This window comes from Procambarus clarkii, chromosome 40 (genome assembly GCF_040958095.1).
Source record: "Procambarus clarkii isolate CNS0578487 chromosome 40, FALCON_Pclarkii_2.0, whole genome shotgun sequence".
In the NCBI taxonomy this organism is placed as follows: domain Eukaryota; kingdom Metazoa; phylum Arthropoda; class Malacostraca; order Decapoda; family Cambaridae; genus Procambarus; species Procambarus clarkii.
The window spans coordinates 24,702,670-24,717,941 of record NC_091189.1 but is presented as its reverse complement, the minus strand read 5'-3'; the positions used below and the strand labels follow the sequence as shown (position 1 = coordinate 24,717,941).

The window sequence follows — 15,272 nt, the reverse complement described above, 5'->3', positions numbered from 1 at the left end:
GTCCCTTCCTCATTCTATAATTCTTGCTGGTGCCAGATGCTCCATTCAGGAGTACATTCTCTCCTAGGCGATTCCATAAGTGCTAGAAATTTGGACATGGTCCCCTTAAATGCACAAGTGCAGTGTCTATGCCCCTTGTGTGGGGACTGGGTCACTCTTTAGACAGTGCTCTTCTTCCCAAGCTCACTGCATCAATTGAGATGATGCCCACCCTACCTTCTGCATGTGTGTACACTACAAATTTAAGGAAGCCATCCTGAATTTGAAACATTGCGATCATTTATCTTTCTCCGAGGCGAAATGCCAAGTACGCTGTCTCCCCTCTTTCGCTGGCATGTCTTGTGCTCGTGTGTTGTTGCGTTTCACTTCTTTCCTCGCCTTTCTGTCTCCATACCTTGAACAGACCACCACCACCTCATCTGCTGCTCCTGTGTTCTGAACCAGGAAGTCTTCCTCCTGGTTCTCCGTCTGGTGTTTCCTTCCTTCCCAATCTTCACCGTTTCCTGTGCCATCTTTCCTCTGCCCTCCAGGCTGTTGTCCATCCTCCTCCCAGCAATCTTCATGTTGATCGGTTGAGACTATGGAGGCTTTCGCTCAGTATTTTGTTGCTGGTACGTCTGTCTGAGGTAGAAACGTAAGCTTGGCTGGCTCCTCCCTCCCCAGTGGGTAAGAAGGCATCCCTCTCTTCCCCACCTTCCGACTTCTTATCCCTGCGTCCCCTCCTATTTCAGGGGTATAGTCCCCAGTCCCAGCTATGGAGGTCCCCTTGGTTACTACCCTTGATGAAGTGTGCTCCCCTGTTTCTCTTGATCTCTCTGATTCCCCTGTGGAATTCGCAATCCACAGATCAGGGATCAATTCCAGGCTGATAAAAGAACAAATGGACAGAATTTTTCATTTGATGCCTCTGTTCGTCTAATTTTCATAGTTTCATCTGTTTGGAGAAAGTATTCATGGCTCCGTAGGACCTGCCCGAAATGCTATGAGGGTTAGTGGCTTCAGAATATAAAAGCATCAATGTTGTGTACTCTTGTAAACCCAATGTATCTTGTATATATATTTAATAAATAAATAGTATACTGACTAGCATGGAATTTTTAAAATAACTTAATTAAGCTAAAACAAACTTAAATATTCCTAGGCCTAGTATAGCACATACTATATTAGGCCTAAACAGGTTTAGTCGTTTGTCCAACTCAATAGTTCAGATTTCTACATCCTAATTCAGTTGTACGTCGGAATATATACAGTACTATAGTCTTCATCGTAATTGTAAGTAATGTACTGTACTACCAAAACAGGAGGATGGGCTGTAATTTGTTTAATAATATTATATATATAATATATCCAGACCAGACCAGAAGGCACTAGTAAAGCTTGACTTCAAAAATGCCTTCAATCAAGTCAGACGAGACGCTGTCCTCAAGGCTGTACACAACCATTTCCGTCCCCTTTACCCATTCATCCGATCGTGCTACAGTGGGGACTCTTAATTTCATGCTTCCCAAAAAGAAGCTTAACTCCTGTGAAGGTGTCCAACAAGGTGACCCCTTAGCCCCCCCCTCCTTTTCTGCCTAGCTATCAAAGAGGTCACTGATAGTCTGACAAGCGAGCTAAACATCTGGTACCTGGATGATGGCACTCTAGCTGGAACTCCGGAAACCATTTTGGAGGATATAAGGAAAATCCAGGAGCAGGGAGCAGCCTTAGGCCTCATTCTCAATGCATCCAAATGTGAAATAATCTCCCGCAACCCAGACATCACTGGGCAAATACAAAATGTTCTTCCAGACATTCTCGTTGTCGAGCCACCGGACTGCACTCTCCTGGGTGCCCCCATTGGCCCACGAGCAATCGGAGGAGGTCCTGGCTGCAAAAATCACTGACCTAAAGAGAATGCTGGACAGGATTGACAAGATTGATGCCCATGATGCTCTCTTTCTCCTTACAAGATGCCTGTCTCTCCCTAAGTTGACCTACTTTCTGAGATGTTCTCCATCCTACAGCAGCCCTAAGTTAAATGTGTATGACACCCTTCTGAGGTCCATGCTGGTGAAAGTCCTGAACCTGCCATTGGACGACTCTCAGTGGGAGCAAGCAACCCTTCCTGTAAGACTCGGCGGCCTTGGTGTCCGCACAGCCTCCCAAATTGCTCTACCAGCCTTCCTTTCCTCCTCTCATGCATCGCACGACCTCGTCAGAGATATTTTACCTGCAACCCTGAGAGATTCAGCAGGAATACACGATCCTGCTTTCACTGAATGTTCAAATCAGTGGGATGTTCTTGCAGCCCCAGGAACCATTATAGAGCCAACAAAACAACACAAACAGTCCGGCTGGGACCACCCTCTAGTGGAAAAAGTAGCTGATGCCATGCTCAGCGTCGCAACATCAGACAAGGAGAAAGCCCGCCTCAGAGCAGTGCGTGCCCCCCATGCAGGAGACTTCCTCCTGGCAGTACCCATGTCAGCAATGGGCACGCACCTAGATCCAGAATCCCTTCGTGTAGCAGTGGCCCTCCGCCTTGGTGCCCCAATTCACACTGAATACAAGTGTATGTGCAACAGGGTGGAAGCAGACCAATACGGACTGCATGGGTTGCATTGCGGAAGCACAAAGGGCTGGCATGCAAGACACAACGAGGTCAATGACATCATCAAGAGAAGCCTCGTCTCAGCTAGGTGCCCAGCAGAGAGAGAACCTCGCATCCTAGGGGTCCAAAACCCGGATTTCCCCGCACTTCGCCCTGATGGCATCACCATATACTCATGGAAGGAGGGTAGATGGTTGGTGTGGGACTACACATGTGTATCCACCCTGGCTGACACCTATGTACACTTCGGAGCTGATCAAGCAGGTGGGGCGGCCAACCACAGGGAAACAGCAAAATCACTCAAGTACAGGCGACTGGAAGGTCAATGCCTCGTTGTTCCCATAGCGTCTGAGACCCATGGCCCCTGGGGCAAGAGTGCCTTGGGATTTCTCAAGGAATTGGGTTCCAAGCTCATCGACGTCACCAGAGACCCAAGGGCTTCCAGTTATTTGTTTCAGCGTCTCAGTGTGGCGATCCAGAGGGGAAATGTTTGCTGTGTCCTCGGTTCCTGTCCAGAAGCGGAGGAGCTTCAAGAGATCCATAACCTTTAGGCATTTGTCTTGTATGTTTTGTAACCTTTAAATACACAATAAAGGAAAAAAAAAAAAAAATAAAAATATATATATATATAATATATATATATATTACACCACACACACACACACACACACATGCATAGACACTGCACTTGTGCATCTAGGAGAAGAGGAGATAACATCTAGGTCAGAAAGAGCTGTAGAAAAAGCAAAAGTAGTAGATAAAATTGTTGGCCTCGTGGAAGGTCTTACAACCATAGAGAATGTGCGCGACTACAGGAGAATAGGCAGATATGTAAAAGGGAAAGATCGACCTTTGAGGATCACCCTAAATGGTGCCAAACAGATGGAAGAAGTACTAAGGAATGCTAGAAAATTACAAAGTGATGAGGATGGGAAAGTGTGGTTGTTAAGACGTGATCTTTCAAAAGGAGATAGAGAGAAGCTGAAACTGAACCTTGCCGAGGCAAAACGTTTAAATGAGAGCACGAATGAAGAAGAAATCAATTCTTTTTTCTACAAAGTGATAGGGGTAGGCAGACCAGTAAAGTGGTACATAAAGGCAAACCAACAAAATCATTAGAGAGAGGGGGAGTGAAAAATAAGAAGAGAGGGAACAGGTTCCTGAAGATTGCATACACCAACACAGATGGAGTGAGATCGAAGATACTGGAGTTAAGTGATGTAATACAGCTGCAGACACCAGACATTGTTGCACTACGGAGACAAAACTTGAAGATATTATTTTAAATGAAGTCATATTCCCAAGGGGCTACTCAATTTGGAGACGGGACAGAAAAATTAGGAAAGGCGGTGGCGTTGCACAGCAACGCCACCGAAAGGTGTTCTGTGAAAGAACACCTAAAGGTGAACAAAATAATGACTGCCAATCCATAAGAAGTTGACATAATAGCACTAGAGATCTGCCATGAGGATGATAAACTAATGATCATAAATGCATACAGTCCACCACTAAGCAGCACATGGTCAAAGGAGGAGCTAGATAGTAAAAGAGAAGGTCTTATAACAATAATGAGAGATCATAGCGAGAACGGATAACGATAGTTCACGACTGTTGATAGTCGGCGACTTCAACTTGAAAGCCATAGACTGGGAAGCATATGAAGCTAAAACAGGAGATTTCTGGACCTGTAAATTTGTAGACCTCATCCTGGAAACATTCTTGTATTAACATGTTAAACAAGCTACGAGGATGAGGGAAGGGGACGTCCCCTCCATGCTAGATTTGATATTTACCAGGAAGGAGGAAGAAATATTTGACATTCAGTACCTTCCTTCCTTGGGTAAAAGTGACCATGTCTTTTTGGGAATAAACTATGCAATGCGTTATAATCTGGAAGAAAATATGAAGGTTGATGCAATTGAAAAACCTGACTTTAGGAGAGGACATTATGGCAACCTTAGAAATTTTTTTAGTGGGTATAATTGGACAGACTTGTTGCTAGGCAAGGAATTGAATGAGATGCATGTCAAGTTTTGTGAAATATATGATAAAGGCACAAAAAAATTTATACCAAAACAGAAGCAGAACTAGGAAACAGGATTGGTTCAACAGAAAGTGCGAGAGGGCCAGAGACCAAAAGACAAAAATGGAATCAATACAGGAAGAGACCAAACCCCCAAACATACCAGGGATACAAAGATGCAAGAAACAACTCCACGGCAGTGAGGAGAGGCAGAAAGAAATTTTGAAAAAGGGATTGCAGACAAATCTAAAACAGAACCAGGTCTATTCTATAAATTCATAAACAACAAATTGCAGGTAAAGGATGATATACAGAGGTGGGAAATAGATTCACGGAAAATGAAAAGGAAATGTGTGAAACATTAAACGAAAAGTTCCAAAGTGTGTTTGTACAAAATGAAATCTTCAGGGAACCAGATACAATAAGAATTCCAGAGAACAACATAGAGGTGTCTAGAGATGAAGTGGAAAAAATGCTCAAGGAGCTAAATAAGAACAAAGCAGTTGGTCCAGATGGAGTTTCACCATGGGTTCTGAGAGAATGTGCACCTGCGCTCAGCATTCCTCTTCAACTGATTTTTCAGGCATCCCTGTTTACAGGAGTTGTAGCTGATGTGTGGAAAAAGGCTAACATAGTTCCAATCTACAAAAGTGGAAGCAGGGAAGACCCCCTTAATTATAGACCAGTATCATTGTCAAGTGTAATAGTCAAAATATTGGAAAAAATAATTAAAACTAAATGGGTAGAACACCTGGAGAGAAATGATATAATATCAGACAGACAGTATGGTTTTCGATCTGGAAGATCCTGTGTATCGAATTTACTCAGTTTCTATGATCGAGCAACAGAGATATTACAGGAAAGAGATGGTTGGGTTGACTGCATCTATCTGGACCTAAAAAAGGCTTTCGACAGAGTTCCACATAAGAGGTTGTTCTGGAAACTGGAAAATATTGGAGGAGTGACAGGTACGCTTCTAACATGGATGAAAATTTTCTGACTGATAGAAAAATGAGGGCAGTGATCAGAGGCAATGTATCGGACTGGAGAAATGTCACAAGTGGAGTACCACAGGGTTCAGTTCTTGCACCAGTGATATTTATTGTCTACATAAATGATCTACCAGTTGGTATACAGAATTATATGAACATGTTCGCTGATGGTGCTAAGATAATAGGAAGGATAAGAAACTTAGATGATTGTCATGCCCTTCAAGATGACCTGGACAAAATAAGTATATGGAGCACCACTTGGCAAATGGAATTTAATGTAATAAATGCCATGTTATGGAATGTGGAATAGGAGAACATAGACCCCACACAACCTATATATTATGTGAGAAATCTTTAAAGAATTCTGATAAAGAAAGAGATCTAGGGGTGGTTCTAGATAGAAAACTATCACCTGAGGACCACATAAAGAATATTGTGCGAGGAGCCTATGCCACGCTTTCTAACTTCAGAATTGCTTTTAAATACATGGATGGTGATATACTAAAGAAATTGTTCACGACTTTTGTTAGGCCAAAGCTAGAATATGCAGCAGTTGTATGGTGCCCATATCTTAAGAAGCACATCAACAAACTGGAAAAGGTGCAAAGACATGCTACTAAGTGGCTCCCAGAACTGAAGGGCAAGAGCTACGAGGAGAGGTTAGAGGCATTAAATATGCCAAAACTAGAAGACAGAAGAAAAAGAGGCGATATGATCACTACATACAAAAGAGTAACAGGAATTGATAAAATCGATAGGGAAGATTTCTTGAGACCTGGAACGTTAAGAACAAGAAGTCATAGATATAAACTAGCTAAACACAGATGCCGAAGAAATATAAGAAAATTCACTTTCACAAACAGAGTGGTAGACGGTTGGAACAAGTTAGGGGAGAAGGTGGTGGAGGCCAAGACCGTCAGTAGTTTCAAAGCGTTATATGACAGAGTGCTGGGAAGACGGGACACCACGAGCGTAGCTCTCATCCTGTAACTACACTTAGGTAATTACATACACACACTGTACAAGAAGGTACAATGGGTTTGAGAATACCTTGATATTTTTACATTCTTTTAAAGCTACTAACATGCAGAGCATTTTGGGCAGGTCCTGAATCTAACAATTTTAAGTAGGTAATTTGTAGCAAAATTGAAAAAGGTAACAGGTACATTGTAAGCAAATTTGAAGAAAATTAGTAGGTACATCTTAGTAAAATTTGAGGGTTAATAGGTACATTGTAGCATAATTTGAGGATTATTTCTAGGTGCATCGTAGTAAAATTTGCATTCAATATAACAACCATGACAAGATGATGGCAGTGATTACAACAGTGAATTTATATAGCTTAGGCACATATTTTGGGATAACACACGATACAGTGAGAGTGAAGCACTAGATAGAAAACAATGAGAATGAAATTAAGTATTTTTAGATGTCTCTTTGTTTAATGGGTAGGTTGGACAGTTTTTTAATTAGGGAGTGAGGAGTTGTATATACTTGAATGCAAATTTCACGTACAGTATATATGGTACTGTACAGTATAAGTATTCATGTGTATATAAAATTATAAATAATATACAGTATACAGTACTGTATATAGATGTAATTATGGACTGATATTGTTGAAAAAGAAAACTACATTATGCATGGACAAATTTATTGAATGCATTTGTTATTTACAACTTTACACAAAGTGATAAAGCTCAAAGTGGAAAGATAATGGTTTGATACAAAAATATACTGCCACCTCTAACTATATAATCTAACAAAAATATATTTATGGAACTGAATCAACTTTGAAAGTAAAATTTCTTGCTAATTAATACTCTTGCCAGTGGAATGTTTTTATAGTACTGTACATGTCTGAAGTTTGCACTAAATACTTATGCATACCTATGGTTGAGGAACCTTACATTATCAGCTTCTTTCCAGGAACCATTGATTCTATGGTCCCACTTTATACCAAAGATCACATGTCAACAGATTGCATCCTGTCAATAAAAAAAAAAAAAAAATCAGATGAGATTTTCTTTAAGCACCTTAAAAATAAATTGATTTTTTTTTGTAGCATCGTTTGACTTTTGCGACATATGAACGGGATAAGAAAGAGCCGGCATTTTTCTCTCTTTGTCCCTACAGGATCAAACGAGGTACTACTATAGGAGTCACTTGATAACTGATAAAGGTTGATCCAAGGGAAATTAAATGTTGTTAGTAATGCTATTGTGATTTTTTTTGTATACTATGGTGATCTGTTAGGAATCTAAAACCATAATGATCTGTTAGGAATCTAAAACCATAATACATGTAAAAGTTACAAACTTCTCTGTACATAAAATGGAATGGAATGTGGCTCTATTCCCACTACACTCATCCAAAAGAATAAAACAAATACTGAATAAACCCTTGGTTGTTGGTACCTGCCAGATGCCTTAGAGGTGAGGCTAAACTTTGCAATGGAGTCTTCCCGATAGTTGATAACAAAGAGATCATCATTAGGTGAGATGAAGATACCCGATGGTCGTACCAGTTTACTGTCAGTGAGCAGAACACAAGTGAAGTTCAAACTTGAATCAAATACCTAGAAAAAAAAATTGTGTATTAAATATCTTTTATCAATTTGTTGGAGACTTCCAACCACATACTGACTTTTTTTAAAGAGATTCATGTAAATGTTACAAATTGAACAAATACTTAAACACCATATAAAAGTGAATAAAACTTAGTTTATTAAACTTTAACTTTGACTAAACATTATAAATAAATAATAAAGTGTTTGGGCACCATTCCTTTTTCTCTATTCTATCCTAAATCCTTACCCTTTCAAAGTGCTATATAGCTGGAATGGCTTAGTGCTTTCTGATAATTACCTTACCTTAGGCTTATCAAGGTCCATCCCTAAGCAACAACTGCCCTTTCCCAAGATGCAACTCAACAATTGTAACTTTATTAAAAGTGTTTATTCAAACTAGTGTGGTCTAAAAACCATGAGTCATCTGCCTGCAAATACAGTGTAGAATATGGTTTTCAGTGGAAGGATAAAGTGGTTGTGCCACTGATTTATAACTCTACAATGAATCACAGGAGACCAAGTTTGCCTGAAACACTATGCATATTATATATATAGTGGCTTTTGGTATTGTATGTATTAGCTCTATCTATAAATCCAACAGTATGTTTGTTACTCTGCATCTATGTATGTACTTTTCCTAAATTAAATATTATTAAGACAAATATGAGACTGTAAAACTTACATAAATATCGAAGGTGTGACAAACATTCATGAAGAGCAAAGCTACAAGTAAAATATTTCAATCATGGAGAAATTAACTTAAACAATGGTTATGAGAGGGGAAGACATGAAAAATAAATCTGATAGTAATAGTATAATGGAACTTGCTAATGTACCAATTCAGGGAGAAAGCACAAAATAGGGATGGGGGAAGTGGGGCCAACAACCTAGGGTTAGGATTGTTCTTCACACAGTTGGCTACTGAGAGCACTCAATACATCATACATACCTGTATTCTATGATTCTTGCTGTCTGCTATGTATACATTCCCTAATGAATCACAGGATATTCCGGCAGGATCTGAAAACTGTCCATCACCACAGCCATTTTGTCCAAACTCGTAAAGTACCATTCCACTTTTGAAGTTAATTACATACACACGGTTTAGCCCTAAATGAAAAAGACTAGAATAAATTCAAAATATTGATGGCAATAAATAACATCTCCAGTCTTTAAATATAACAATATAATTTTTTTTTTTTTTTAAATATACTACTGTTGCTACTTTTCTATAGTGTATTGTACATCATATATACAGTACTGTATATATTTATTTTCAATTCTTTATGTTCACATTATTTATTCTCCATGTATATCCAAGTTATTTATTCACAAAAGAAAAATTTGACAAAACAATAAAATAAACATGGCTTTTAATAAAATGACTTGTTTGTATATACATACCTAAATCTACAACCAATACTTTGTCTTTCTTATACCACGTCATAAAGCGAGGCTTGCTGAATGCCAAACGCAGAGGGTCAATATTTAAGTGGACCTTTACTTTGGAAGTTATAATCCCCTTTTGTGGGCATATCGTCAGGAGTACTATAAAGCCTTGAGAATGTGCTTCAAAAGTCAAGAGATTACCCTCATCATCCACTGCAAGACCTGCAGAAAATTGTATGAACACTCATTTACATCCATTTCCACATACAAAATACATCTTGCAATTCTGCCTACTTTCTCTAATGTGCCCACACTATAATGCAACTGCCATCATTGGTGCACAATACACAGTCTCACACCCCCTGGAACAATTGAATATCCAAAATAAATTAAATCCAAGAATTCCCAGAATCTGAAAATTGTTAATAATACATTTCTGTAGCAAACCTAAAAATTAACCAGAGATCTTAAACAGCTGGGTGGACTTACTTCCACAGTCTCTATTATATACTGAGCAGTGCTACAGGAGACATTGTTGGCACCATGAAACCAAGAGCCTTTGTTTTCAGTGCTTTGTTACTCACAAAATATCTACTCATCTGATGAAAATAGAGTACTGATTTATCAATACAGTATTGGTATCATTTGATAAATTTCTTTTAACAATTCAAGTAAGTAATCATCAAAAGAAGGCACAAATCTAGGGAGGCTATATAGCACCATCAAATATGCGAGACATTCAAAAGGCGCTAAATATCACCAAGGATGCCAATATAAGAACAAAAGTGCATAAGGTGAACAACATCAAAGGTATCCAATTCACCAAGGATTCTATCAAGGGACAGTCAGGAAGCAAGACACACGCACATCCTGGAAATCAGTACATTCAACAAGGATATGCACGACCATAAAAAGGACGATGCTAGTGGACAATAATGGAGCGTCGCCCTGATCCCTATTTGCCCGAGTTAAACGGGTATGGTCAATATGTAACCTCGGCAGAGCCGTTTCTCACTGCCGGATACATTGGTAGAAGGTCATGGGGACACACTACCCTTAAGAGCATGCAACTTGATACTAGTAACAAAAGACCAGTGATCCTGCCAACACACACAGATTGAGGAATACATACTGGGTAAAAGTCGAAATTAGGTACACATTTATGGGAAATAGGACAAGTGCGGATTGCCTCCTTTGCGGCAGCATCCACACGCTCATTTAAGGAAACACCAAATTGGCTGGGAACTCAACAAAACTTGACCCTTGAATCTGCTGAAAATAAACAGCCATTATTGAATTTCGATGACCACAGGATGGACAAGATTAAAGGACTCCAGAACCATGAGAGGACTGCAAGAGTCAAATACAACAACAAAATTACAGAGAGAAAGCAGTTGGCGAAGAGCATATAAAATTGCATAAAGTTCTGCCGTGAAGATGCTAGTCTCTGGAGGCAGGCAACACACACAGGTGCAGTCATAAAATATAAAGGAGTAGCCTATACCACTAGCAGACTTAGACCCATCTGTGTAGACGGAGCTGGAGTGTGAAGAATCGTGAGCAAGGAAAAGGCATTTCAAAACTTTAGGAGGGGTAAAAACATCAGGACCCTGTGGTGTTTGTGTGTTACTGAGGAAGTCTTGGTTGTAGGGTTGATGTAAAGTCATGACTTGGTTACTGACTTTAATACGTATATACACAATTACATGACTAGCTGCTTCCAAGCTTGGCGGGCGTCCTGTACGCTTTGTTTTCCTTCTCTGGCGTCTGCTGCGCCACACATAGAAAACGGATGGTACCATTTTCTGTGAACATGACAGACCCGGGGCCGAGCCGTCCTCCAAACTTCTGGAGAAAAGGGAGTCCACTGGAAAAGCAGGGATGAAGGGGGGGGGGGGTCCGCTAGCATGACCCGAAAGCTCTGGCAGGAGGAACAGGCTCGAATGCCTCCACTACCGATCCGGAAGGGGCAGTCCCCAAGGCTGCCCAATTCTCACCACCAAGAAAACCCAGCCCGGACTCCAGAATTCTCAGACGTGTGAGAGCCGGGAGCAGGATGAACTACAGCAGGGGAACAACAAGGGGGTGCAGATGAAACTAAAGTCTATGCGACTAGCACCCCCAAGTGCGGGTCCCAATAACCCAAACGGAGCAGACGTGGGGCATCCGGAAAGGCAACCAACTGAGCGCGTTGCAGCAACCGAAATATCGCATGCAACGTGGAAACTGCCTGCACCCGAATATCTGTAACAGTGGACTGGGTGAACTGGAGTGCATGCAAGGAACACCACTTGTATCGGGGACGTTCCCTGCATGCTAGATTTGATATTTACTAGGAAGGAGGAAGAAATATATGACATTCAGTACCTTCCTCCCTTGGGTAAAAGTGACAATGTCTTTCTGGGAATAAAGTATGCAATGCATTATAATCTGGAATATGAAGGTTGATGCAATTGAAAAACCTGACTTTAGGAGAGGACATTATGGCAACCTTAGAAAATTTTTTAGTGAGTATAATTGGACAGACTTGTTGCTAGGCAAGGAAGTGAATGAGATGTATGTCAAGTTTTGTGAAATATATGATAAAGGCACAAAAAAATTTATACCAAAACAGAGATGCAGAACTAGGAAACAGGATTGGTTCAACAGAAAGTGCAAGAGGGCCAAAGACCAAAAGACAAAAACGGAATCAATACAGGAAGAGGCCAAACCCCCAAACATACCAGCAATACAAAGATGCAAGAAACAACTACACGGCAGTGAGGAGAGAGGCAGAAAGAATTTTGAAAAAGAGATTGCAGACAAATGTAAAACAGAACCAGGTCTATTCTATAAATTCATAAACAACAAATTGCAGGTAAAGGATAATATTCAGAGGTTGAAAATGGGAAATAGATTCACGGAAAATGAAAAGGAAATGTGTGAAACATTAAACGAAAAGTTCCAAAGTGTGTTTGCACAAAATGAAATCTTCAGGGAACCAGATACAATAAGAATTCCAGAGAACAACATAGAGCACATAGAGGTGTCTAGAGACGAAGTGGAAAAAATGCTCAAGGAGCTAAATAAGAACAAAGCAGTTGGTCCAGATGGAGTTTCACCAAGGCTTCTGAGAGAATGTGCACCTGAGCTCAGCATTCCTCTTCAACTGATTTTTCAGGCATCCCTGTTTACAGGAGTTGTAGCTGATGTGTGGAAAAAGGCTAACATAGTTCCAATCTACAAAAGTGGAAGCAGGGAAGACCCCCTTAATTATAGACCGGCATCATTGACAAGTGTAATAGTCAAAATATTGGAAAAAATATTTAAAACTAAATGGGTAGAACACCTGGAGAGAAATGATATAATATCAGACAGACAGTATGGTTTTCGATCTGGAAGATCCTGTGTATCGAATTTACTCAGTTTCTATGATCGAGCAACAGAGATATTACAGGAAATAGATGGTTGGGCTGACTGCATTTATCTGGACCTAAAAAAGGCTTTCGACAGAGTTCCACATAAGAGGTTGTTCTGGAAACTGGAAAATATCGGAGGATTGACAGGTACGCTTCTAACATGGATGAAAATTTTTCTGACTGATAGAAAAATGAAGGCTGTGATCAGAGGCAATGTATTGGACTGGAGAAATGTCACAAGTGGAGTACCACAGGGTTCAGTTCTTGCACCAGTGATGTTTAGTGTCTACATAAATGATCTACCAGTTGGTATACAGAATTATATGAACACGTTTGCTGATGATGCTAAGATAATAGGAAGGATAAGAAACTTAGATGATTGTCATGCCCTTCAAGATGACCTGGACAAAATAAGTATATGGAGCACCACTTGGCAAATGGAATTTAATGTTAATAAATGCCATGTTATGGAATGTGGGATAGGAGAACAAGAGATAACCCCATGCAACCTATATATTATGTGAGAAATCTTTAAAGAATTCTGATAAAGAATGAGATCTAGGGGTGGTTCTAGATAGAAAACTATCACCTAAGGACTACATAAAGAACATTGTGCGAGGAGCCTATGCCACGCTTTCTAACTTCAGAATTGCTTTTAAATACATGGATGGCGATATACTGAAGAAATTGTTCACGACTCTTGTTAGGCCAAAGCTAGAATATGCAGCGGTTGTGTGGTGCCCATATCTTAAGAAGCACATCAACAAACTGGAAAAGGTGCAAAGACATGCTACTAAGTGGCTCCCAGAACTGAAGGGCAAGAGCTACGAGGAGAGGTTAGATGCATTAACCCTCAAACCGCGCATATCATATATAAATGATATCAGTGACAAAACCAAAACCGCGCACATCATTTATATATGATTTCGTGTCTAGCGCTATAATTTAAACGCCCCGCCTGGGATAGGGGCAGCTATAGTACAGCCACGACCAATAGTTGCCAGATGCCACCTTGAAAAAAAATCCAGGCCAACATTCTTGGGTGTTACAGCGTCAGTATTGAGCAAGCCACCAAGGCTGGCGCACGCAGCACGAGCTCACAGCACCGCTGTTCAGCTTGTGACCACAGCATCGCCTACAAATACCATAATATAAATGATACTGCTATTATTTAGCAGTGATAGTATTATTGAAGCCCCCTGACTGTGATAAAACTGACCAGGATTCTGATAATAGCAGGATTGTGGTGATATTTAGCGCTGTGCTCCATGGAGGAAGGAGTAATGCTGTGGGAGGGAGGGTTGTGGCGTCGTTTTCTGACTGTGTGTGGTCACCATTTATTGACTGCACTCACCATACCAGCTTAGTGGTTCGCCATGGTGAACACAAATGTAGATACTTATATATAGCGTGTGTATAGTGTGAGATAACAGTGAGAGGAGTAGGTTGGGAGCCGCCATTTTGATGAGGGAGGAGCGTCGTCTGCACGAATTGGCATGTTGTTTACTGGTGGCCATTATGGTCTTTGGGCACCATACCAGCTTATTTGTTCAGGTATGGTGAATAAAACAGGTATATACTTATATATAATGTGTGTATATAGCGTAATAACACCACAAACAATATTGTTGGAGGACAAATATTAGTGCGTCTGGCCTTGAGGGCGGCCGCCGATCAGCTGACTGTGTGAGTAGCTACGTCTTATGGACTTTACTCACCATACAAGCTTAGATGTACAGTTATGGTGAACAAAACATGTAAATACGTATATATAACGTCTGTGTATAATGAATAAATACAGAAAGAGTATTGTGGGAGGTAAATGAGGGTGAGTGAGGTGGTGTTGAGGGAGGGAGTGGCAGTGAGTGGCTCGCTGGTGTTTGGCGGTCACTCCTCGTTGCTTTTTGACTCACAAGACCAACTTAGTAGTTCGTTATGGTGTACAAAACATGCAGATACTTATATATAACCTGTGTATATAGTGTAACAACAGCAAAACTATTTGTTTATTGTTTTATGAACATAATAATTGAATCACTAATATGCACACCATAATTTTGAGTACAGCGATGGTTCACACATTTTATAATATAAATATACCACAATTCACTGTATGGAATAATATTACTGCAAAAAAACTAAGAAAAAATCAGAGACATTGAAATAATTAAGTAATAATATATTTGTGGCAACTGCCGTCTGACAGCTCGGGCGGAGTAGACCTCGTCTGGCGAAGGCTCTGCCAACGCCCCTTTTTTGCCACACTTCCCTACCCTATTGCAGCTAAAATATGCCACCTACGATTTTT

General features: G+C 40.4%; 1 protein-coding gene across 1 annotated transcript in view; it reads right to left on the bottom strand.

Moving 5' to 3' along the window:
* Positions 1 to 7,245: 7,245 nt before the first annotated feature.
* LOC123757982 (uncharacterized) overlaps positions 7,246 to 15,272 on the bottom strand; it is a 109,922-nt gene continuing 101,895 nt past the window's right edge. Inside the window, exons 15-18 of the mRNA XM_069338870.1 lie at positions 9,582 to 9,788; positions 9,127 to 9,287; positions 8,026 to 8,186; positions 7,246 to 7,596 (exon numbers count right to left, since the gene is read on the bottom strand). Coding sequence (XP_069194971.1) covers positions 7,575 to 7,596; positions 8,026 to 8,186; positions 9,127 to 9,287; positions 9,582 to 9,788 — 551 coding nt within the window. The 3' untranslated portion in view covers positions 7,246 to 7,574. The remainder of the gene's footprint in view (positions 7,597 to 8,025; positions 8,187 to 9,126; positions 9,288 to 9,581; positions 9,789 to 15,272) is intronic.